General features: G+C 40.0%; 1 protein-coding gene across 2 annotated transcripts; it reads left to right on the top strand.

Moving 5' to 3' along the window:
• The first annotated feature begins 2055 nt into the window (after nt 1-2055).
• Nucleotides 2056-23369, top strand: matn1 (matrilin 1). 2 transcript variants are annotated; one of them, XM_088603061.1, is made up of 8 exons: nt 2058-2282; nt 11747-12093; nt 15213-15435; nt 17603-17725; nt 19668-20072; nt 21100-21246; nt 21688-21768; nt 22459-23369. In XM_088603061.1, exons 1-8 carry the CDS (start codon nt 2183-2185, stop codon nt 22506-22508), a joined length of 1476 nt encoding a protein of 491 aa, XP_088459187.1. In that variant the 5' UTR covers nt 2058-2182; the 3' UTR covers nt 22509-23369. The 2 variants fall into 2 exon arrangements, with proteins under 2 accessions (XP_088459188.1, XP_088459187.1); XM_088603062.1 differs by lacking the exon at nt 17603-17725 and having other exon boundaries at nt 2056-2282.
• The last annotated feature ends 1005 nt before the right edge of the window (nt 23370-24374 follow it).

Here is a 24374-nt window from a genome sequence, read left to right as displayed (position 1 = left end):
GGAAGTGGGTGGCCTCCAAAGTTTGGCTGAAATAAATCTTTTAGCTAGTTATACAATAAACAGCTATTTTTAATTATGATCCTTATGTGAGGAGTAACTGGTGAATTCATACAGTTAGTTTCTATCCTACCAAGAGGAATTAAATTCATTTTGTTTATTTTTCTGCCACAGGTCTGTTTTCGAATATTGAATGCACTGTTAGCTTTAGTTCCCAGTCGTTTTTAACCTAAATTAAATAATTTACAGACCAAGTCAGATCCAGATCCTTGTATATAGGAACTGGATGCTTTCCATCTTGATTGAAACATGTTGCTGATTCTGCTACAAGGTTGGGTGGCAACAACTAGTTGATCACAAAGTGACTCTTTGTTGCCTGCTATGAGTAGTGAGAAACCTGTCATCCTCCAATTGGAGCTAGCTCTTATGTGACCCTATCATAGCCTATTGATACCTTAGGCGGGTAGCTGCGTCAGCATCCACAGGCTGCAAAGGAACAAGTAATAGGTTTATTCCATGCTGAAAAAAAGAAGAAAGAGAACACAACGTTTCGGCCGTGGAGCCTTCTTCAGTTGTGATCAACTAGTTGTTGCCACCCAACCACACTGGGGTTAATAGCCAATCATGTGGCTCTGCTTGTGGCATCCCAATCTCTGTAGGCTAGTAGAAAGTCAATTTTATCTCCAAGTTAGTGGATTTTCAATCTAACCACTCTGTGACCCTCTCACCTGAAGAAGGCTCCACGGCCGAAACGTTGTGTTCTCTTTCTTCTTTTTTTTAGCATGGAATAAACCTATTACTTGTTTCTTATTGATACCTTAGTCTGTCTGAACAGTAACTGTCCCTTTATTGATATGTTGTAAGCAGGAAACACATTCTTGCTGAACAAAAGAAACTTTAAAGGTCTGTACAGCCAAAAGTCTGAACACTCATTGCGATATACAATATAATGTCAGCATGGTCTTTGTCTCATGGCATTCTTACTATTTAATGTTATGTTGTACTGTTGTCTACTGTCAGCCAGTAATATAATATGGAATTTCACTGGAAAATTCAATATTACATTATTTAGAAGTGTGTCAATTCTGTTTTAACACCAACTATTGTTATAAGTTCATTAGGCTTTATTCAACAATAATTATAGAATGGATTATAGAATGGATCTTCACAACCTTTCAGGTTTGCATAACACCTACTATATACAGTGCCGGTACAATTGAACAAGTTTCAGGAAGCAACATGAGTCTAATACAATAGGTTATTACAGTACGGGTAGCAGCAGTGATTATTGTGCAAAATTATAATATGTAAGAGTGTTCAGCATAAAGTATTCAGCAAAGGTACTCATGATGAGCCTCTCGTATGACATCAGCTCCATAGTGATGTCACTGCTGCAAACACAGCATGTGTTATCTTTTAATGCGTGTCATCAAATGGTACATACTTTTATATATCAAATGATATACAGGGTAGAAGGTCATACTAAGGCTTACTGCGTAGAGAGGCGATTGAGCTGAGGACCCACATTGCTATTATCATTCTCTGCATGAGGAAAAGTGAAGAGAGAATAAGGTTTTCAAACCTATTTTGTCATTTTTTTGTGGTGGACAAATAGAAACGCGTTGCATTCATGGATGTTACAATTTCCCTTTAGCCTCTTCCATTATCCACAAAAGGTAAGGTTAAGGGCAAACCATTATCTTTGTCTTTGTTTTATTTTTGTTAAAGCTACCAAAGCAAACAAAAGCCCCAGAATTTCTGAAGGTATGAAGCCATACAGTTTCGTGACTGACACTTCACATTGTAACTGTAAAAAGACACAATAAGAGCCTGCCATTCATTTCTCTCAGTTTATTTGAACTACCCCGGTCTTTATTTAACTCTCTGTCCTCCCTTAATGCACCTTTCACACATTTTCTGAGAAGTTCAGCAACTTTGGTTACAGAAGACATCACTCACATAACTCTCTCCCCCTCTCTGCCTTCGTAGTTTTTGGCAAGGTGTTTGTGAGTGCGTGTGTGCGCATTTTTTTTTTCCTCTCTCAAATCAGAGGTTGCATTTTTCAGGTATTTCCCCACATCCCAGGGGCTGGATTTCTGGTTTGTGAAAGGAGTGGTGTGTTAATACCTCGCCGCCAGGACCCCAGACAGCCACTCTCTAACCTGTTCTCCACTGTCCAACAACCATGAGGTCTCTGCCATGCGGATTGCTGCTGCTCTGCCTGATCCTCGTTGGCCAGGAGTGTGGAGCTTTGGTTGAGTACAGGAATGCCGCGGCACTGAGTGGTAAGGAAACAGCAGCCAGCGACCCTTCGGGTACTGATTTTTGGGAAGGGGTGGGGGGGAGTGGTGGGTTCTGGTAAGGCAAGAATTGATTGTTACTTTTTTTTACAGAAAAGCAAGTTTGAAGCCACTTTGGTTAGCTCTGGTTTCCAAAAAAGCATTGTTCCTTTTTTTCCCCATACATTAATGGCATTGGTTTGAGCATAGAATAGTTTTATTCTACTGAATGGACTGTTTCTGTATTCGGGAAGGAACATATAGTACTCTTGTTCTGTTTTACTTAAAGTGTTAAGGCATTATTTTCTTCACATTTTCACCAACCCAGCACTGTCCTGAGAGGTCAAATTATGTAATTTGTTTTTACAAAGGTTTGTGTTCTTTCTTTTCCCTCAAATTCTCTCAAGTGTGTAGCTAAGATTTTGTAAAGGCTTTAGAGGAGGATGTTGAATTCTGTGAGACGTTCAGCTTCAGCAGCATTGCTGTTGCCCATAACGTAATATGCTAAAGCAATGGAGCTAAAGAACAAGGAGGTTTTTGATCTTAAATAGATTTATTTCTCACAGGCCTGAATATCTGCATTTACTTTTACTGGTGCATGCTTAAGTTAATTTCATTTGCTCTGTAGAGGACACAGACAATCATTTCCAGTTGGCTCCAGTGATGTTCACCGTCTCAACCTCATTGCATGTCTCATAATAGCAAAGGTGATGAATTCTTTACAATCCCATATCTGTGAGGGTTTTTCTGGTTTAATTTTGCACCATTACTGGAACTGAGTGTGGTCTGGGTGCTATGTCTTCCTACAACAGACCAGCCAGACTGGCAGTTCTTAGCTTGTCCTCAGGTTTACAATCTTTCTAATTCTTAAGCACTTTAGTTTTGCAAAGTGGAGGAATGACCACAATAGCAGGTGTAACATGGCTTGGTTACATCTCTTGTATAGCCCCAACTTTCCTCACAACTTCAGAGTCATTTTTGTCACAGTCGATTCACTAGATTTTGGAGATCCTTTACATTTCAACATATGGTTTTACCGACTACAGCCAAATACACCACCTGAAATGGACTTGTCATTGAAAACCAGGGTCAAAATCCAAACATTAGGTATATCTGTAACATACTGCCAAAAGGAAGATGATTTTGCATTAATTTACTGTTTGATATCAGCTAATTAAAACAGTCCTTTTTTTTCTCTGAATTTGAAAAGGTTACAAAGGGTTACGTAAGATTATTTAAACAGATAATGTCTGTCAACTAAATATATTTATCATCTCTTCTGAACTTATTGGACACTAACTTATCCCTACAGGTGGGAATTGAAGAGGTTATATGAGAGGGTGAATTATAGGCTGCTGAATGTCTTGACAGTGTGGAAACCCTATTTAGCTCAAAATTTTACCTCTGGAAATGTCTGCTTCCTGTGGTACCATAAAGTGAACCCTTTCACTCCTGCTGAAAGGATGCCATTCTTCCCCATAGGATATACAGTAGTTGTGGATCTGGTACAGGGCAGTTTGCAAGGTTTTTCATTCTACAGAACTGTCTTTTAAATGGGATGTGATTTATAATATATGCATTGTGCAGTGTGACACCTAAACATGGTATTAGAGGAAATGTACACCATGCATGTAAACTGCAGTTCATTTTTTCTATACTTGCAATACAGGTGCAAATCTTTAGAGCTTGTATGCTTATATGTGCGTTTTAAGTTGATTATCAGGACAGGTTATCTTTATAGTTCCAGCAAAACACCATACTACAGTATATATAGAGCTGTTTAGGGGCTTTGTATGACAGAGAGGTCATACAGTCAAAGAAGAAAGATCATACCGTTTGAGAACAATAGCTCTTGCTTTACACTGCAAGGAAGTCAATCTCCATTATATGTTATATAGCATAACATCACTTTCTTAGCCCTGTCCAATTTCTTGCATTAGGAATTTGTCTTTTCACATACCCCAGCTTGCTCTCCATGAGACACAGACACAGACAGACAGGGAGAGAGAGTCTGGGGTCAGAGCGCAGGGTCAGCCATTGTACAGCACCCCTGGAGGAGTTGGGGTTAAGGGCCTTGCACAGGGGCCCAACAGAGTAGGATTCCTCTGCCAGCTGCAGGATTTGAATCGGCAACCTTCCAGCCACATGCACAGATCCTTAGCCACAGAGCCACCGCTCTGCCCTACAATATCCCTATTTAAAATAGTGTAATTATTATGCATAAATATTCCTCCACTATATCACACAATATATAGTTATAAATGTTTACATTTATATACATTATTTAAAAAATGTCTTGCATTCTGGTCACACATTCTTTGGCATTTTTACTACACTTGAATTTTTACTGCCTATGAATCTATTCATTTTAATCAGGCGCTTGGCCCTTGAAAGTACCAATTTAGCAGATTATCTATGCAACCATTGAAATAATCAGTTTTATTTATGAAGATTTATTATACAGATGTATTAAGTAATTGAGAAATTTTAAGAACATGGTCCTGCACATTGTGTATCCCTCAAGGACCAGATTTCCTCTAATTAAACACCTTACTCGTTTAATGGCTCAATAAGTTCCAAACAATTCCATTTTGGGGACAAAAAGGACCTGCAGGACCAGGGTTCTCCAGGACCTGGGATGAAGACACTGATTTGAAATTGTTTGATATCATCTATTCCAGTCACTGCAAGAACACTCAAGGTTAGGGCTCTGGACATGTAACTGGATTCATAACTTCAGTTTTCTGTTTATCCCTGCTATACTTAGGTACCTTTTATTCATTTGGAATTCATAGCACATTCTCCCATTTTGCTGGTTGCTTAGCTGGAAAATAACTCATCAGAGCTGTACATTAGCTAAAATTACTACTGAAATTGTGAAGCCGATCCGAAACAGTCCAGACGGAATTTGGCAATGTAACTGCGGCACTAATCTGCGATGACTGGAAAATAAAAAACTCCCTCTTCTATTTAGTATATTGATGGTCCTGTGGAGACAGCAGATGGTTTGCTATTTAAATATTTAGAAATTCTGACCTTCTGCCTTTCAAGCATGCTGAATGCATTTAATTTTCACAATGCATTAGTTTGCTTTACAAGTAAATTTTATGCCTGTTTCGTTTACCATTAAAAGCAAAACAGCCTTTTCACTCAAAGTGGTCAAGAATGTTTTGAGTGAATATTTTAACTTGCGTCTGTGCTCAAATTAGATATACTTGCGCCTTCTATGGTAAGAATCTGCACACGTCTATGTTGCTTTACAGACAAAACAAGACTCAAAAGTGTTTCAGATATTTGAATTATTGCTTAAAGTAAGCTCAAAATCCTTCAAGGAATTCCAAGTCTCTCTAGTTACAGACCAATTTAGAAACACTTTATTAAAACAAAGAAGCAATTCATATACCACTGAGCATGTTCGGGTCATTTCTCTCCTCTCACTGCAGAAAAAAAGATAAATCAAGATTATTCATTAACCTTTGGGAAGTAACACCAATCATAGAGAGCACTCAGTAGTTCAGTAAGATCCTAATAAATGCAAGAGAGACAAAATATGCAGAGTATAGTTACTTGAGCTCATCTGGCTGAGTGAATTTCACAGATTCACTGAAAGGATGAAGCCGCCCAGCCCCCCTCTCAGAATCACAATGATTGAGCTAGGGAGTTGTTACAGGGGTGTAGATGGGTGAGGTGCGAGATTTATATGCGCAGGCGAGCGGAAATGTGTGAAGTGGGTCTACCCTTCCTCCCGGATTTCTATCATAACTCTATTATAATTACATGAATAAGATGCAGAGCAGGTATCCACAGAATGCATTTGAAATTTCTGTCAACCACCACTTAAAGGAACACTGAGCGCCCCCTATTGGCTGCCTTCAGTATTGTCAGACATTGAAGCTGACAGTTTCAAGAATGCCATTCCTGAAGTCAGCTACTTCTAACATACTCACAATGTGCTTATTTGAAACTATAAGAATTATACATATATAATAACAGTAATATCATTATATGTGCTTATACTATATTATAGGTGTTTATACTATAAATACTGGTTTTGTAATAAGGTGTGTTCAATGGTGGTGGTCATATTAGAACACCGTTATACCATATACCATGTAAGAAGCAGTTCACTGTCTAGGTTACAAGGGACAAAGTTATAAGATTTTGGTATACATACTGTATACAACATTGTATGAAACTTCTATATCAAAATGAACACGAACACTCATTCAGTGTTGTTCCTACACTCATCTACAGTCAGCAGACGCTAAGTACTCCATTCACAACTCATTCCATTATAAGATATTTTCCACTTAGTTTTCATTGATGTATTCATTTATTACACACCATACACGTAATCTTTTACACACCAGTCCATCACAGGGCACTCACCATCACAAACAATGTTCTTTATAACATCCCGAGTGCTTTGGAAAATGTCCTACTTTTTTTTAGCCAAACTCACATTCCACAAACCTAAGAAAATATCCTGTCTAATTGCTATGGGTTGCTTTCTGCATCACAGAAACTGAATAAAATAACTTCTGACAGATCATTTTTGTTCCCTAAAGGTTTGTAAAAGCAATTTTGAACACGAGTCCTGACTTATCCTACTTCGCAAAATGTTCTCAGGAAACAGTGACATTAGTGACACTAAAGTCTCTAGCCTGCAAGATTTGTGACAAATCACAGAGAGAATGAGAGAATTCCTTTATCAAGCTACACATTTACAGATTTTAAACATTTCTGTTTTCCTGCTGATTGTCATCCATACAGATTTTCTGGGCTCTCTTTCATTTGTTAGTGTACTTGAACCCTTGTATATCCCTGTAAACTATCTTCCATGGATTTTCTGGACTGATCATGGAACTTGTTTTGAACCATTATCCTATGCCCCCCTTCAACTGCACATTGCCATAAACTGGTGAAGATGGCAGCCAAGCCACACATTGGCAGACTGCTGATGTGCAGATACCCTGCAAGCCATTGGGTTTAATATGAGCCAAAACTGCTGCATCTCATGGATCTAAACTGACTCCCTGCTCATGGTTAGCCACCAGTCACATATGACAGTAGGCACTACACCAATGAGAAAATGGTCTAATTCAAAGGGTAAATATAAAGGTAAAATGATAATTGCTAAATATATGTCTATAACTATTTATAAAGCATATTATATAAGTATAATAACTGTCCATAATTTGAGTACTATGGGTGTCACAAAGCTGTTTGGTTTATTCTTCTCCCCCAGGTCTCAGATTCTGTCCGAAGCCCACAACATCCATAACCTTGTTTCTCATACTCACAGTTCTTTGTGTTTGCAGTCTCAAATTAAGTTGCTCTTAAATCCTGTGAATGCTCTCTGGCTCTGGTCTGTGTGATTTTTTTAAATTGAAGATTAGGGTGGACTGTGCCAGTTCCTTACAGAATTTGAAACACCTTGATCATGCTTTCCTGAATTCATCTTCACTTTTGGCGTAAAGAACAGTTGATAGTGACAGACTGTGAGGTATGTGATCATTTTATTTTATTTTTATTATCAGCTCATTTACACAGATTAAGAAGAGATCAATAGTTAACATGTATATGGTGAGCATCTTCTTATGTTAAAAGTACTATCTGTTACTGTTTAAAATTGGATGTCATCTAATCCTGCCTAAAATTACGTCTGTGTTTTCCAACTGATCTGTGCTTCAGAATTAAGACTTCACACGCTGTCTAGTAAAAAGGATAGCACCACATTCAATATATACATGACTCTAAGATACCCTGTTATTCAGTTTGCCAGGCTGCTATAACAAAAGATGATTATGTCAGTTCATCAAAATTCAGCCTTTGCAGACCTTTTCCGATATGATCCAACAACACAGTTATTAAAAATAAAGTCACCACTATCCCTTACTGTTAATTGCATAACTTTAGCAATGGAAACATTTAAAAAAAAGAAAGGAGCTGGTGTGTTGCAGTTAAAACTTTTAAACTCAAAAGGCTGAGTGGCCCTATTTAATCTTGTAGGATTCCAGTTTTTAAAGACAGCTATTTAAACACCTTTATGTAATGACTGAATTAAGCAACTATTCTGTTAAATTCACAGAATGCTGGTCATGGATTGCTAACAGGTGTCAAATCACCGGCTTAATTTATCAAATTAATGGCTTTGTAGTAACCTATAAATCCTGCTTATGGAGGCACAGATCCAAAGTCCTGAATATACACAAAAAGATGTTGAATTCAACTCAAAATCTGGAGGGAAACCAGTGCAAGGTCTCCAAGACATGAATTATCATATGCACGTGACTTAGTCTGGTAGTTACCATACATAAATGAGGGTATAGATGAACGTTCACACTTCACAAACTTTAATAAAACTTTTTAGTAAGGGGGGTATTTTGTGAAACCCTGGCGTGGCCAGCTAGCCTAGAAAGGGGTTGCAGTTACAGCCACCAACCTGGCCAATAGAGGCCACTATATTACCTCTGTTGACCTGTAAATAGTCACACTAGGGGTGAGCAAGGTTTTCACATTCACACATAGGTGCAATTAAGCTTTTGTTTGGTATTTACAGGGGGTATATGGTGATAGTGATGGTTTGGGATATTGAATGCTGCCATTTTTTGGTTTATTCTGAAAAGGACCACAATAGTGCATTCTAGATTTCACTACTTTGTGGTCACTTTGAGTTTTAGTTGCTACAGGCTCTGAGGAGTGCCCTGATAGGGTATGTTACGTGTGGTTTTAAAATGATGTTATTCCTCCTGGCTTTTCCGAGAAGCTTGTGTCCTCTTAACCACAGAAGCAACACCAAAGCTGAAGAAACAGCTTGCTTGAAGTTACATAGTTAGTGATGCCATAATCACCTACTGAATAAATAAGCTTACACAGCTATTAAACTGAGGGAAAGGTTTTTTTTTTGTTACTTCTGAGATGATCTTGGTGTTTCCAAGGTCTGCATTCCTTAACATGAGTCAAAGGAGTTTGTTGTTTTGGTGTTCCATCATTTGTGAAAAGCTTGAGCAATTTCTGAAATTGTTGCAAATCAGATATCAGAGTGTGTCACCTTTCATAAATAAGTAATATCCGATCATATGAAATAAAGGAATAATTATTAGTTCTTCATTAAAAATGGATGAAAGATTAGAGTTGCAGGTGACACTGAATATTATTACCATAACATACCGTTCTTAATAGCGGGTAAGCTCATAAATAAAACCATAAATATTGAACTGTTTGCTTCATAAATCTTTATGCTCCGAGTCCTTGGTTTTAAAAATACTGCTGCCTAAGGAGGTATTGACACAAATCAAACAGCATTACTTGATTGCATTTGGCTGCGTAAAAGGTTGCTTCCCTATAGTTTTTAAAACCACTTTTAACAGATTTTCAGTCAATAATGTGCCGATTTAAATTTGTAGGGGCAAGGCAATTAAACATTAGACATCAATGATTTGGTCCAGAAATAATGCTAGTTTTAAGAGATGAAAATCGTTTGACAAGGAATATGAAGACCCAAGAAATAGGCACTTTGGCTTGACCCACTTGGCTGAGGGTTACCTCCTGGCCAGAGGATGAGGAGGCTGGGACCCCCGAGCCCCCCCCCAGAGTGAGGAGTGACCAAGACGCTGTTGCACAGGTGGAGATGGGTTGGAGTAGGGATGCAAAAGATGTAAACGTCTGTCAGGTTTGATGACAGCTGAGGCTGACTGAACATGGTTGTTGTCTTCTCTTCCAAACCTTCCTTACAAATTTCATTTAAAAGGGTCCCCTCAAGCAATAACAAGTAGATTAAATATCAAATGACAGAGGGTAGGTGATGAAGTTGAAGTACTAGCATTTGTAGGCTGCAAAGGGACAGGCACAGGTTTATTCCAGTGCTGAAAGGAAAAAAGAAAGAGACTATTTCAGCTGTGAGACCTTCTTCAGGTATGACACATGTGGCAGCTGAAACAAAGCTATTTATAGTCATTTACTCAATAAACTATTTCGAGTTTTTATGTCAAAAGATCAAATATATTTCGAAGCCTGAATGGTGGTTGTTCCAAATGCCCAAAGCTCTTTGCATTGAGAACTGTTTCCTGTTCTTTTTAATTCAAACTCCTACCAGGGTTTGCTTATTCCAAATAAACCAAAAAATATGTAATATCTGTCCTTTATCAGAAAGCAGATTATCCTGATGAAAGCAGTGGCAACCCAGAGCCTATCCCGAAATCAAAGGACTGAAGGAAGGAATGAGAGAACATGTTGTCGCTTAGCAACAGACCCCATTCTGTTTCAGGGCCACAGAGGCCGGGGCAATTAAGAATAGCCCTGCGTCTCTGGGAGTGGCAGGAAACCTAGGCACCTAGTGAAAATACGTGCAAACACAGGACAAACATGAAAAGTCTACACAAAAACACATATTAACCAGAAAACAATATATTTTGAGTACTGTGCTAACATTCTGGACAGAATTGCAGAAAGTTTAATGACATTAGAAACCACAAAAATAAGAAAGCCATGGTGTTGCCTCAACTAATTGTCAAGAGATGATGTGTGTCCCCTTCTGCTACAATATAGTTTCTGCAATATAGTTTCAGTTTTTTTAATGACATTATCAGTGTGGTCAGGAAGACTCAAAACTAGCACTGCATCAGAACTCAACAGCAATAAAATAGATTCTTTGTCTCAGAAATATTGTATTTGACTCACGTTTTTAACACAGCATACTGTATATGTGTACTTGGTTTCAATTCTTGTTTATTGATCTTATTTGCAGTATGTAAAGAGTTTTTTGGGTTGACTTTTGGAGTATTAAATGCTTGAATGAAGTGCTCACAAAAGATCATGATTGTGGGCGACATACTAATGTCATATTGCATATTAAATGCACATTAAATGTTTTCACAGCTGACTGAAATGCCCTGCGCATTAAATATAAAAAAAACTTAAAACAAATATTGAAACACATCTTGCTGTTGCTTTGCTCAAAAAGTTATTTTCTACCTTCTTTTAAAATAATACTGTACCAGAGACTACAGCATCAAAGTATGGGGAGTATATATATAGTATAAACAGGGTCAAACACCTATTCAGGTACCAAGAGATTACGTGCTCAGTTGAACAGACAGTATATCAGTGTTTCAGGCACTACCGATCCTCCTAATGAGCTAGACTGGAGGCACAGTGGCTACAGAATAATAAATAAAATACTATCTAATTAATCAAATTAAGCATTAATTAATACATTAATAGCAAGGGTAAAAAGTGAGCTAGAAGCTATTTTAATGGGTCACTCTGCTCGTTGTTCTGTGTGGAACTTGTAGCCCTTTGCATCTCCCTATTGTATGTTTGTTCAGAAGTGTTATTTAGGAATCCTGAAAGAGTCCCTTAATATGGCCACTTACTAAATAAGGTAATAAAAACAACAAACCTTTTTGCTTGATGACATGGTGAAGCCGCTGCTGAAGGGCACCGCCTCGCTCCCTCTCGCCCTGCAGCAGGCCTGTGCCGGACTCGGCCCATGGACCTGGTCTTCATCGTCGACAGCTCGCGCAGCGTGCGGCCCTCCGAGTTCGAGCAGGTCAAGGTCTTCCTGACCAAGGTGATCGAGGGGCTGGATGTGGGGCCCAACGCCACACGCGTCGGGGTGGTCAACTACGCCAGCGGGGTGAAGAACGAAGTGTCCCTCAAGACGTATCGCAACAAGGCGGCCCTGGTCAAGGCAGTCACCAAGATCGAGCCCCTGGCCACCGGCACCATGACCGGCCTGGCCATCCAGTTCGCCGTGAACGTGGCCTTCAGCGAGGCCGAGGGCGCTCGAGTGCGCTCCTCCGACATCAGCAAGGTAAGATGTCTTCCGGCCTTGTAAGGGATTTGCTCTGAGAAAAGGAACAAGCATTAATGTTACCATTAGGATTGGACACGTACCCTACTGACAATTAACTTTATTCCCCCCGTGGGAATTTGTCTTGCATTAATAAATAAAATATATAACAATAATATAAAATAACAGCCTACGCATGCTGACGCAGCTACCCACCTGAACATATAAAATAACATATAACAATAATATAATATTGCAATACATTCAACAACATTACTCACTCAGAACTCTTCCAGTGTCATAAAATTTAAAAAAAACAGACAATTCGCTTGTAAAGAGTCTGAAAAGAATAATCAGAAGATCCCCACATGCAAACATTTTTTCATTATTCTACAATTGAATGCTTATAGGTATAGAGGGAGAAAATGCTCTCTTTACTTTATCTAGGGGAATCTGGTACCTCCTCTAGGTACCAGTAGGACAGTATATTCTAAAAAGAGTGGATGAGAGGGGTCATCTAAAATTTTATGATCACATTGTTCAACTTATTTGTTTTTCTGCAAGGACAAGGCAGCTTCCCAGATCTGAATAATAAAAAAGGCTAAAATCCTCTGAATAGAACTTCTGCAAAAAAGTGTCAATTTTTGTGCTTTCTACATTTAAACTCCATAGCTTCCGTAAAAACTACAACTTTTGTTATGCCGTCAAATACCATACCTCTGCATTGGCGGTACAAATCAATTTACAGTCGGTAATAGTGTCAAAGTATTTATATTCATTTACTGTTTCAATATCAGTTCCATTAACAGTTACAGGAATCATAGAAATAGAGCATTTCTTTCTAAAATCACTTAACATGGTCTTTGTTTCATTAAAAAGCAATAAATTATCCTGACACCACTTTTTAGAAAAAGGTTTATCTCCTTTCTGTAATTGTTTTGGTCATCTCAAGTCCAATCAAGGCAACATCATCCCCAAACCTAATGATTGAACAGTTATCATAGTGGATGTTGTTTTCCTAAATCACTGGTAAGAAGAGCATTTGCATTAATACCAGAGGTATTAGATAGAAACTAAACATAGATTATTTAACTGCAAAGCTTTCGGGAGGCTGGATGGCTCACTAGCAGAGTCTGAACCGAGCAGACACAGCTACTAGCAATGTTAAGCTGTCTGTGTCACACTGCTGCCATCTAGCTAACAGAATATGTAAAGCAGTAGTGTCCATTGTCCCTTTCCCTGCTGACCTTAAACAACTACTGAAGAAACTAGTAGGTCCAAGGAACACTTCACCCTCAGAGTTATCCATTGTTTACTGTGGAAATTATTATAAGACATTTTAACCTATTTCAGAAAAGCAAGAAGGGTCCTAGATACTAGGACATAGCAATCAGATAATCATCCATCCATTTTCTATAACCACTTTATCCAGTACAGGATGCAGGTATGCCGTATCCTAGCCTAGCAAGCAATGGGTACAAGGTGGGGATTGCACCCTGGACGGGTAGCCAGGCCTTGCAGGGTACACACAGCCACAAACATCAGGGCCAATTTTCCCAGAAGCCAATTAACCTATTAACATGTTCTGGACTGTGGGAGGAAACTGGAGCACCCAGAGGAAACACGTCAACATAGGGAGAGCATGCAAACCTCACACAAACAGCACCCCACAAATTAAACCCAGTGCACCAGCGCTGCAAGGCAGTAATGCTACTCACTGCGCCCCCATACTGCCCACATAAGATAACTAATATAGAGTAAAATTAAAAAATACATACTCCCTTAAACTTACATTTCACAATATGAGTAATCGCCTGAGTGGGAGTTTAATCTCTAATTGAAGTCTAGTTCTTCAATTAGTTTTCAATTGAAAACACAGAAAGTATTTTCTAAAATGTGATAAGCACATCAGGACAAGTATTAGGAAGCTAAAAGATTATATAAAGTGTAAACATGTGACATTACAAACTGTCAAAATATAAAATATCATTAATGGCATTGAAAATGCAATGAAGTTAATTCATTTTTACATACCTGTATAAACAATTAAAAATAATTCCTTACACTTACACTCCCCTCAGAGCTCATTACAGGTAATGGGGTCTCCCCTCCAGCACCACCAATGTGCAGCTCCACCTGGATGATGCACCAGTATGAAAACCACACACCAGCTATCAGTGGGGAGGAGAGCAGTGTCAGGAAGCCAGTCCATAGATGGGGATTATTAGGAGACCATGATTGGTAAAGATGATGATGATTAGGAGACCATTCTGGCGCACTATGGCTGCCTTCGCATCATCCAGGTGGGGCTGCACACTGGTGGTGGTGGAGGGGAGTCCCCATTTCCTGTAAAGCGCTTTGAGTGGAGTGTCCAGAAAAGCGCTATATAAGTGTTAGCAATTATTATTATCATTATTAAAGGTCAGGGGGGGTATTTAACTGCTTTACATAGAGTGTGTGAAAAGAAAGGTTAATTATTCCAAGGTTAAACACTATGATAGTTTATTAATGTAAGAATGCATATCAGGAACATAATGATGTGTTGATTAGTAGTGCTGCCTCACAGCTCTTGAGTCCAGCATTCAGTTGCAGAGCACTGTCTGTGTAGAGTTTACATATTCCCTTTGGATTTATATAGCTTTTCTCCAGCAATTCTGGTTTTCTCCTGTGATTCAAAGACATGCTAGGTTAATGAGCACCTCTAAAATGCCCTCTGTGCAAATACACGTGTCTGTATGTTTCCTGCAATAAACTGGAGTCCTAACCAAAGTGTAGTCTCACCTTGTGGTCTGTGCCTGTCAGGTCATGCTATGATCTGACGTATTGGCATAAACTTCCATGTTCAGAACTCTAAAACTTAGCATCTGAATACGAAAAGGTACAAAGAACTTAAGTGACGGTATGCTTGATGAGGATCATTTTAAACCCTTGTGAATAAGCTACCACTTTGGACATCACAGGTTCTTTTTGGTCAAATAGAACTGACCACCCCCACCCCCAAATCAGATTTGTTACACTAAGGGAGTGCTGTCGACTACTGTTCCCCTTGGCAGCAGAGACGGTTCAAGTGTGTCAGGGCTGTAGAACGAAAAGATTAGAAACAAGTTAACACAGCTGCTTCTTCTCTCGGCCCTGGTCAGGTGGCCATCATCGTGACGGATGGGCGTCCTCAGGACAACGTGAAAGACGTGGCAGCGCGGGCCCGGGATCTGGGGATCCAGATATTCGCCATTGGCGTGGGGCGGGTGGACATGAACACGCTGCGACAGATCGCCAGCACACCCCTGGAGGACCACGTCGACTACGTGGAAAGCTACAGTATCATTGAGAAACTCACCAAGAAGTTCCAGGAGGCCTTCTGTGGTGAGTGCACTGGCAGCGCTGTCAAGACACATTTGATTGTCTGTCGTATCTGGTTGTTCTGAATTGGGCAGGCGGTTTTAGACCAAAACAACCACATGTTATCCACTAGAAGCCCAGCACCTCAAACCCACTATCAAGATAAGGCAGTTATTAATATAATTTGTATCTGCTATTGTCTTAGCATAATTTACACAAAGGAATAGTTGTTTTTAGTAGCTTTTTTGCTGTAAAACATCCTGCAATGCAATAGCAGGAACTACTTCTGTGAAAAAAGCTAGACCACATCAATTGCCGCAGTTAAACACAAGTTAATAAGGGTAATGCTGAAAGAATACAGCACTGCAGCAGAAATATGAAAAACTTTGAGAAAGCTCAAAGCATCTAGACTCATTGTAGAGATTAAAGAAATTACTAAATTAAGTTATGAAAACAGATTGCAGGACCACAGTCTGTCTCCATAATCACAAACAAAATCACACTTTTTAGGTCTTGCAAAAATCTGTGTAAAACAAGATTTTAAAGGGAATAAATAAGATTGACACTGCACTACTTGTAAATTTAAGTTGTGCAAGCAAAATGCAGCCACTCAATTGGAACCATTCAATTTGGAAAAAAAAAAACTTTTTTTTTTTACCAAGGATGATTAATGTATGGAAAAGATTACCAAGACATTCTGGAAGCAGCAACACTCAAATCTTTGAAAATTCATCAAAACTATTCCTGAATTTTTAAGCAAAGAGAAGCACCACTGATGCTCACTCATTTTTCTTTTTTAATGTTTTATTTCACACCCAGCCCTCAGACACAGAAAGTTTTAAAATATTGAATGCATTCAACCTTCAGGAGACTAGCTCCTCGAGGGTCAAAACTAAATTAAGGAGAAAACTAAAGACTAAAGATTCCAGAGGTGTGAACATTGACCATGTATGACTAGTTACGGAACCACATTAATACTGGAAATATAAGCTGTCCACTTTGGAATGATCTAGATGAGTATGAGTGAACTCTAGTTGAGTATTCTGTCTCCTCTTCAATTTGTGTGGAAGAGAAATGTTTGTGACCCTTTAAGTTTAATAACATCACTTTAAAGATCCTTTGTTAAGACTGAACTGTGGAGGAACGCCCCACTGATAAGTTAGCTGACAATTTTGATGCAAGACATTTACAGTACCTGGATAATCAGAAGAGTGTCTTTTAAAGTGAACAGAAATGTCAAACTGATAAGTATTTTTCCTGAGTCCTAATCATTTAAGAAGGAATGAGATGTTATCTGCATTATCCCAGTCCTATTACAGGTGTAAAAAGTAAATTTCACAGGTAAGTAAAGTCAGAAAAAGCATAACTAAGGAAAATAATCATAATTCCTGCGGACAGCGGAGACAGGTGTGTTGTAGTAACTACTTTTGTTTGTCGTCTCAGAATGGGGTGTGGGATTGCCTTTTGTAGGCCTGATCTGTTTATGCCACAGCTTTCTGTGCCTTGGTGCTGATAATACTGTATTTGCTGTGCTATCTGTTCCAGTCTGTGTTAATTATTACCAGAATTCACAGCAAATACCCCAGCTCAGCTCCCTGCCAGTGGTCTGTGGCTGTGACGTCACTGTAATCCTACAAATGTCTGAGACACAAATTCAGTAGTTGGCTTAGAGTTTAGCTATTAGTTGTCTAAAAGCTATTCTTTATACAATATAGGATAACCAAATTATGGCTGCTTAACAATTTTTTAAATTTGGTTTTCTCCAGCTCTTTAATTTCCTTTGATTTCACCTTCTGTTCATTCTGCAGAAGCAGTTGGTCATCTCGATTGACTGTTTCTGCACACCTGATAAATGATGATGTTAGATTACAGGTTCAAAGTGTCTCATACAGTAACTGCAAAACCTTTGATCTGACCTCAAAGTGAAAGTTTGTACCAACCAAAAAAAGAAAGTCTGTTTAAGACACCAGCGCAGTGCACGGGAGGTGAAAACAGGAAAGTTGGTTTGCGTAGGTGTGCTACTCCTCTAACTCTGTGCATTCTTGGCCTACTCAATTAGATTTATGCTTAATGTCAACTGTGTGGTGTATCCTTAAAATAATCCCACTGTCCCTGTGTTCGGACAGACCTAGTACTGTTTTCTCCTCTCTAACGCTAACTCTAACCAGGCCCTCGCGGCTCCCTCCCGCAGTGTCTGACCTCTGTGCAACAGGTGACCATGACTGTGAGCAGGTGTGTGTCAGCATGCCCGGCTCCTACAAGTGTGCCTGCAATGAAGGCTTCACTCTCTTGGAAGATGGCAAGTCCTGCAGTGGTAAGTGTCCAAGGCGTGCCCCAAGTGTCATCTCTACTGGACACTCCTACAAACTTCTCAGCTCCAGGATGGAGCTGGCCATCTGTCTTCCAGTGCCTGAGTGGTTAAAGCTGCCCATATCCCACATAGCTGACAGCAGCCCTCACTGAAGTGTACCAGTGTGGTACTGTACAATCCAACAGCCATATCACCCTGCAAAATACAACTGGCAGCCCACTGACGCTCAGCAGGTGTGAGCCTGGTCAGTATCTGTATGGGAGGCCTTCTGGGAAAAACTAAGGTTGTTGCTGGAAGAGGTATTAGAGGGGCTAGTAGGGGGCGCTCACCCTGTGGTGAGTGTGTGGGTCCTAATGCCCCAGTATAGTGACAGGGACCCTATACTGTAAAAAGGCACCATCCTTCGAATGAGATAACGTCAAGCTGAGGTCCTGATTCTCTGTGGTCATTACAAATCCCAGGGCGTTTCTTGAAAAGAGTAGGGGTGTTACCCTGATGTCCTAGCCAAATTTCCCATTGGCCCTTTACCAATCATGGCTTCCTAATAATCCCCATCTATGAATTGGCTTCATTACTCTGTTCTCCTCCCCACTGATAGCTGGTGTGTGGTGAGTGTACTGGTGCACTATGACTGCCATCGTATCATCCAGGTGGGTGCTGCACACTGGTGGTGGTGGTGGAGGAGATTCCCCATTACCTGTAAAGCACTTTGAGTGGAGTGTCCACAAAAGTGCTATACAAGTACAAAGAATAATTATTATTAATAAAAGCAGAGTAAAAGAATTGAAAAGCTGTGAGTTTACTTTTCTGTTTAACTGATGTCCAGTTGGAAAATACTACAAATTTGTTTTTTTTTAAAGTTTAAATCTTTTTGATTTGACCAAGATGTGAGTGTTGTCTTTTAAGCAAGGGAAAAGACAAATTACAAAGAAACACTGGGAAAGTTAGTTAATATTATTATTTTACAAAAAATGTCTCAGCTGTCTGTATTTTTGAATATATTTTATTGTTTCCTGGTTGCATCCAGAAATTGGCAGGCAAATGCCTTTTAAACCCATCAATAATCAGCTAATGACAGATTCTAATGTTCAACTTTCAGTCTACAAACTGTTTTCAATCCTGTCTCTCACTGTACTTTGTTAGATATTTGTATGTCTTAATATATCCAGTATCTCCATTAAAGTTTAAGTTAAAGAAATGGGAATGAAATGATATCATTAAGCACAGCCATCTCGTTCCCAAGTGTCTTTATAAATCTATTACATTTATCACACATAATCAGATGACAGCACATGCTGAGACCACCAAACGATTAAGATTCACATCTCTCTTATTATCAGGACACAGTCTGGTCAGTAACGGCCTCCATAGCAGATAAAATGCTGCCTTGACAGGCAATTAAAATGTGCAAAGATCTATGTTTCAGATTATCCCAATACACTCTCCAGACTCCAGTGCCTGGCATTAAAAATTAATTGCTTGATGTTTTCATAAAAGAAAATGCAGCTCTTCCAGTCCACTCCTTTGTAGACTTTTGCAAGAAAATGGGTCTTGATATTTTAACAGACACTAAGCCTAATCAATACAGCAATTAAGAAGCTGATAGTATTATAATGGAAAGGTCACAGCTTTGGCAGCCCCAAACCTAGAAAACTTTTTAGACAGGTGGGGGTCATTTGGCCCATCTAGCCCATTTGTTAGATAACTCCTTGAGTGGAGGATCTCAGTGTGCCATTTCATGAATAAAACCAAGTTATTGTCTTTCAAAACTTGTCTAGGTAGCAGTATTAAGGGTATCTGGAACATGTATATTCAGAAATTCTGGTAATAGGAACTGATTAGAAGTTTGCCTAAAGGGCTGACTAAAACCCTCAACTGCAGTGATAGACTGCTTCTTCTCACCTCCTGCCCTCGCTGTAACACCCCTGTCTCTCCTTCCCTGCAGCCTGCAGCTCCTCTGCCACTGACGTGGTCTTCCTGATCGATGGCTCCAAGAGCGTGCGGCCTGAGAACTTTGAGCTGGTCAAGAGGTTCATCAACCAGATCGTGGACAAGCTGGATGTGGCAGAGAACAAAGCCCACGTGGGGCTGGTGCAGTACTCCAGCTCAGTGAGGCAGGAGTTCCCTCTGGGCCTATACAACACCAAGAAGGACCTGAAGGACGCGGTCAAGAACATGTCCTACATGGAGAAGGGCACCATGACTGGCCAGGCTCTGCGGTACCTGGTGGACAACAGCTTCTCAGTCAGCCACGGGGCTCGTCCTGGAGTTTCCAAGGTGGGCATTGTGTTCACCGATGGCCGCTCCCAGGACTACATTGGGGATGCTGCCAAGAAGGCCAAAGAAAAGGGTAAGGAAAGAGGGATGTGACCGCTGTGTGATGCCAGGCTAATAAATATGCTCGTGGGGAAAATAAAATCGTCCCCCTCAGCAAATAATGGATTTTTAATAAATCAGATTCTGAAGCCCTCAAAATGTCAAGGAAGACAAATTGGGTAAAGCACACCATTCCATCAATAAACAAAAATCCTGCAAATAATAAATACACCACATGCTGGAGAATATACAAGTTGTGCACCAATTTTAAACCCACCAATGAAGTCATGTTGAAAAATTCTGTTTTCACAGTTTGCAGAAGCTATGCACTGTGATGACAGCTCCTGAGGATCACACTGACTTGAAACACTCATGGCAGTGACAGTGGGATAATTGATTTTTTCTTTAACAAGAAGTGACAGGAATTTCTGGTAGATAATCCTTACAGAAAAAGTATGTCTATGGGCATTTAGAATAGCACAGTGGCTATTCTGTTGGAAGTCCAATAAACAATATAGTTTCTGTAACTGAAAGAAGAGAATGTGTATTTTGATATTGCTTATAAGAGTTCCACCCTGATATACCTAATTTCATCTAATCTTAGAAAGAGAGCTGGGTCTGGTTAAGGCATGGATAGGGAATTTACTTATCATCAATGGTTTAGTTTATCGCCGACCCAACATACATATAAAATGGTGAAGCAGGGGTGAACTAATAGCCCATATTAAGCAAGTTGGTAGAACAATAATAGAGCTGAAACATAGGGAGACCCAGGTAACATTCTGTGAGGGTTTCAGTCTCTGAAGAGAATTTATCCTTGCCAGTATTGCTGCTAGATTTCAAGACCCAAACCATCTGCTTTCAAAGTCTGTCATACAGATTAAATACCAATTAGCCCCAGCCCCAAGTTCAGCCCTTTCAGACCATATCTAAAAAAAAGCCTGATACCATAATATTATTTGGTTGCTGCAACCCTGTTTTGTAATTGCAGATTGTATCTTAAAGAACTACTTGAACAATGGAACTGCGTATTTCATCTCGGTGGGTGCCCTCTCTTGCAGAGTTTAAGATGTACGCAGTAGGAGTTGGCAACGCTGTGGAAGACGAGCTGAAGGAGATTGCCTCAGATCCACAGCATTACTTCTACACAGCCGACTTCAAGACCATTAACCAGATCGCAAAAAAACTGCATGTCAAAGTCTGCAAGGGTATGTCCCGAACTAGGAAAGATACACACAGGGCTCCAGCTTGAGAGAGGCAGACACACAGGCTTCATGTTTTCAGTAAAGGAAAAGCACTCATGGAGCCACATTTCCCATTGAGTCAACTGTGGGAAAATCACCTAAATAACCGGTCAGTTTACATGCAGGAAAAATAAGAACCAAGAACTACAGCTTGAAGGGTGGATGGGCACAGATATCTGCCTTAGAAATACAGAGATGAGAGAACGTTTCATTGAGAGAGGTGCACACAGATGCTGCATCTCACAGTGAAGCCTATTTATACATATTCACTGAAGGACAGGCAGATGGGCACAGACTATAAAGACACAGGCTACAATGACAACAGGATATAACTGCTTGCCTGTCACAGTCCAAATCAATCGTAAACCCTAATACTTTCTCCATTTCTCCTACAATGTCTTCCAGAAGAAAACCCCTGTGAATGTGAATCCATCGTCAAGTTCCGGACAAAAGTAGAGGATGACATAAAAGCGTTAACAAAAAAATATATCCTTTTTGAAAGTGAGGAAGCACTGGGGAGTGTAGTTTTTTCTGAGCTGTGGTAAGTCATACAGGAATCTTTGTGCATTCTGAAGATAAACGCATAAAAATGTCTCGTAGGACTTTTTGAACACAATTGTAAGAGACGGTGAGTGGAAGAGGTTGTGACAGATCTCTGGAGGGGGGGGGGGAGGGGGTTATAGAGTGGTGGTTAAGATTGCCTGCATTTCCCTGCAGTTTGTTTCCCCAGTATCATACCTTTGCATGCATGCTCTCTGAACAATTCCCTCTTGCTGCTTCTGAATATAATTCAGTCTTCTAAATTCGCTCTGTAAAAAAGAGCTCATAAAACCAGAGGTAGGGCCACTTGGCCCATCTGCCTTGTTTGGTTGCTAATAGCAATGGATCCAAGGATCACCCATCTATTTCCGGAAGAATTCAGGGTATCAGCTTTGACAGATCCCCACAGTCATGCAGTCCTACTTTCAGTTTTAAAAGTACTTCCCCATAGTTTCCACTTGTGTGCACTTATTCGGGATCAGCTCCCATCTTAGGTCAGCCTGCAACAAAGGTGTTGGCGTAAGAGTTTTTCACGTGCTTATCCAGGGACAGAAAATTGAAAATGGGGGGAAAAAAAAAAAAAGACAGAACATATCTGTTGCAAAAGCGAGCTGCATTCCTTAACCTCAGCATCACTGGAAGCAGTAACAAAGAGAATCGCAGCGCTGGAGAACAAAATCGTCTAAAGCCAAGCAGGAACCTCGTCAATCATCTTCGCCACCACCTCCTTCCCTGCACTCCTTCCTACCCTTCGTCTTCCAAGCCACATTCTGAAACATACTGAAGACCCTTCCTGGCCAGGCCCGCAGGAGGTGGGCCCAGCTTTTCTCTTGCATCATGGAAAGGTGTTGCTTTGCTTCTGTGCAGCTGTCACTGGCACCAAAGACCATTGCTAACACTCTGAGCAAAGCACTGAACTTGAGTGTTAGTCAGCACTGTTCTGCAGAGTGGGCTATCACTTAACCCCCCCGGCTTTATCTGCATCTACACCCCTGGTGATGTCTGGCGAGGTGTATAGAAATATTTATTTACTTTACCAACAGCAAGGTGGATCAGATTTATTGTGTGTATAACTGTCTCTTAGTTTCTTCACTTTCTACTATCTCACTACACAAAGGTATCTATTATATATGATATAAAAAGCTAATTTAATATATGATTGGACTCTACAAACTTACGTTTTGGTGCTTGTTTTTATAAATTAAACTAGAATATAATACTTCGTCATGAGTCATGTATTGCACACAGCCCCAAGCTTGATGCTGAAAGAAAAACTCCAATTCGCTTTCCGTTGCTGAAAACCCAGAGCCTTCTCTTAACTAAAGGAGACTTTAGCGTCCCCAGTTTGCCTTACTCCAGCGCAAGGACAGTGGTTACAAATTTGGTTCATTCTCCTGGGTTGTTAACAACGCAATCTTTCAGGACTGTGGGATCGACCTTCAGACAAACCACCCTCCTCTGACCAGTGAGGCAATCATTAAACTGTAAACTGGGTTTGTTTGCAGGACATGAAAAACCAAACATTAAAAAATGCTGAAAATGATAAAGATCTGATGTATGGTTTTTTTTTTGGCTTCTGAATACACATAAACCAGGCACTAGTTGTTTTTAAATTTATATTGCTATTATGCTAATTACTACCCTAGCTCAGTATATGTGTCATTAACTCAGCAAAGCCTTGCATTTTCCTCATTTAAATAGTCATTAAGCCATTTTTGCCTAATCACTTAGAACCTCCCTCTCCACTCGGGTGGGTGTTCAAGTGAAGCTCAGGATTAGTTGGCTGTGAAATAGAAGATGCCACTCCGGTAAAATTCTAAAGAAGAACACCCAGAACAATCTAGGCGAGCTGACAGGCACATTTGTAACACTTTCAACAACCTGCAATTTTGTCTTTTGACTGATCACTTGAACTGAATTTTGGAAATAGATGCAATACATTAGGCGAATCAGATCAACTGTTCAGAAAGAGTGTGTGTGTGTGGGGGGGCTTTCTTCACAATTACACAAATTCTTCTGTAAGGGGGTTTCAATGTTAAAAACAGGAATTGGTGCAGGAATGAATTCAAACCCAGCAGTCCTCCAGGACTGAGACCTACTGAATCAGCATATAAGACAGCTCACAAGTGGGATGAAGCTCTGCAGCCCATCTCAATCAAAGAAGCTTATTGATCTAAGGATCTTGTCTGGCTGTTCTTATGGGATCCCAAGGAATCCATTTCTACAACTTGGTGGGGCAGGTCCTTCCAGACCCCACAATCCTAAAGAAATGCTTTGAGTTTCTATAGTATTCCAGTTTGTTTTTTAAATACTTTGATATCTTAAATACTTGCATCAGGTCCCCTTAAAGTCACAGTGTAAGTCCAAAGACAAGCAGTTCTTGGAAATAACCCCCATTCCCCAGTCTTTTTTTTATATATACACACACAACAGAGATCGTATCAGTTAAGGGCACTAATTATCACTGGTGATTATGCATCCAGCTGGAATAAAAATCTGTCCAGAGGTACTCCAGAACCAGGATTGAAGTGTCACAGACATTCCCAATTCAC

This window comes from Lepisosteus platostomus, chromosome 13, assembly GCF_059453375.1.
Source record: "Lepisosteus platostomus isolate fLepPlt1 chromosome 13, fLepPlt1.hap1, whole genome shotgun sequence".
NCBI lineage: Eukaryota > Metazoa > Chordata > Actinopteri > Semionotiformes > Lepisosteidae > Lepisosteus > Lepisosteus platostomus.
This window is presented reverse-complemented; position numbering and strand designations above follow the sequence as displayed.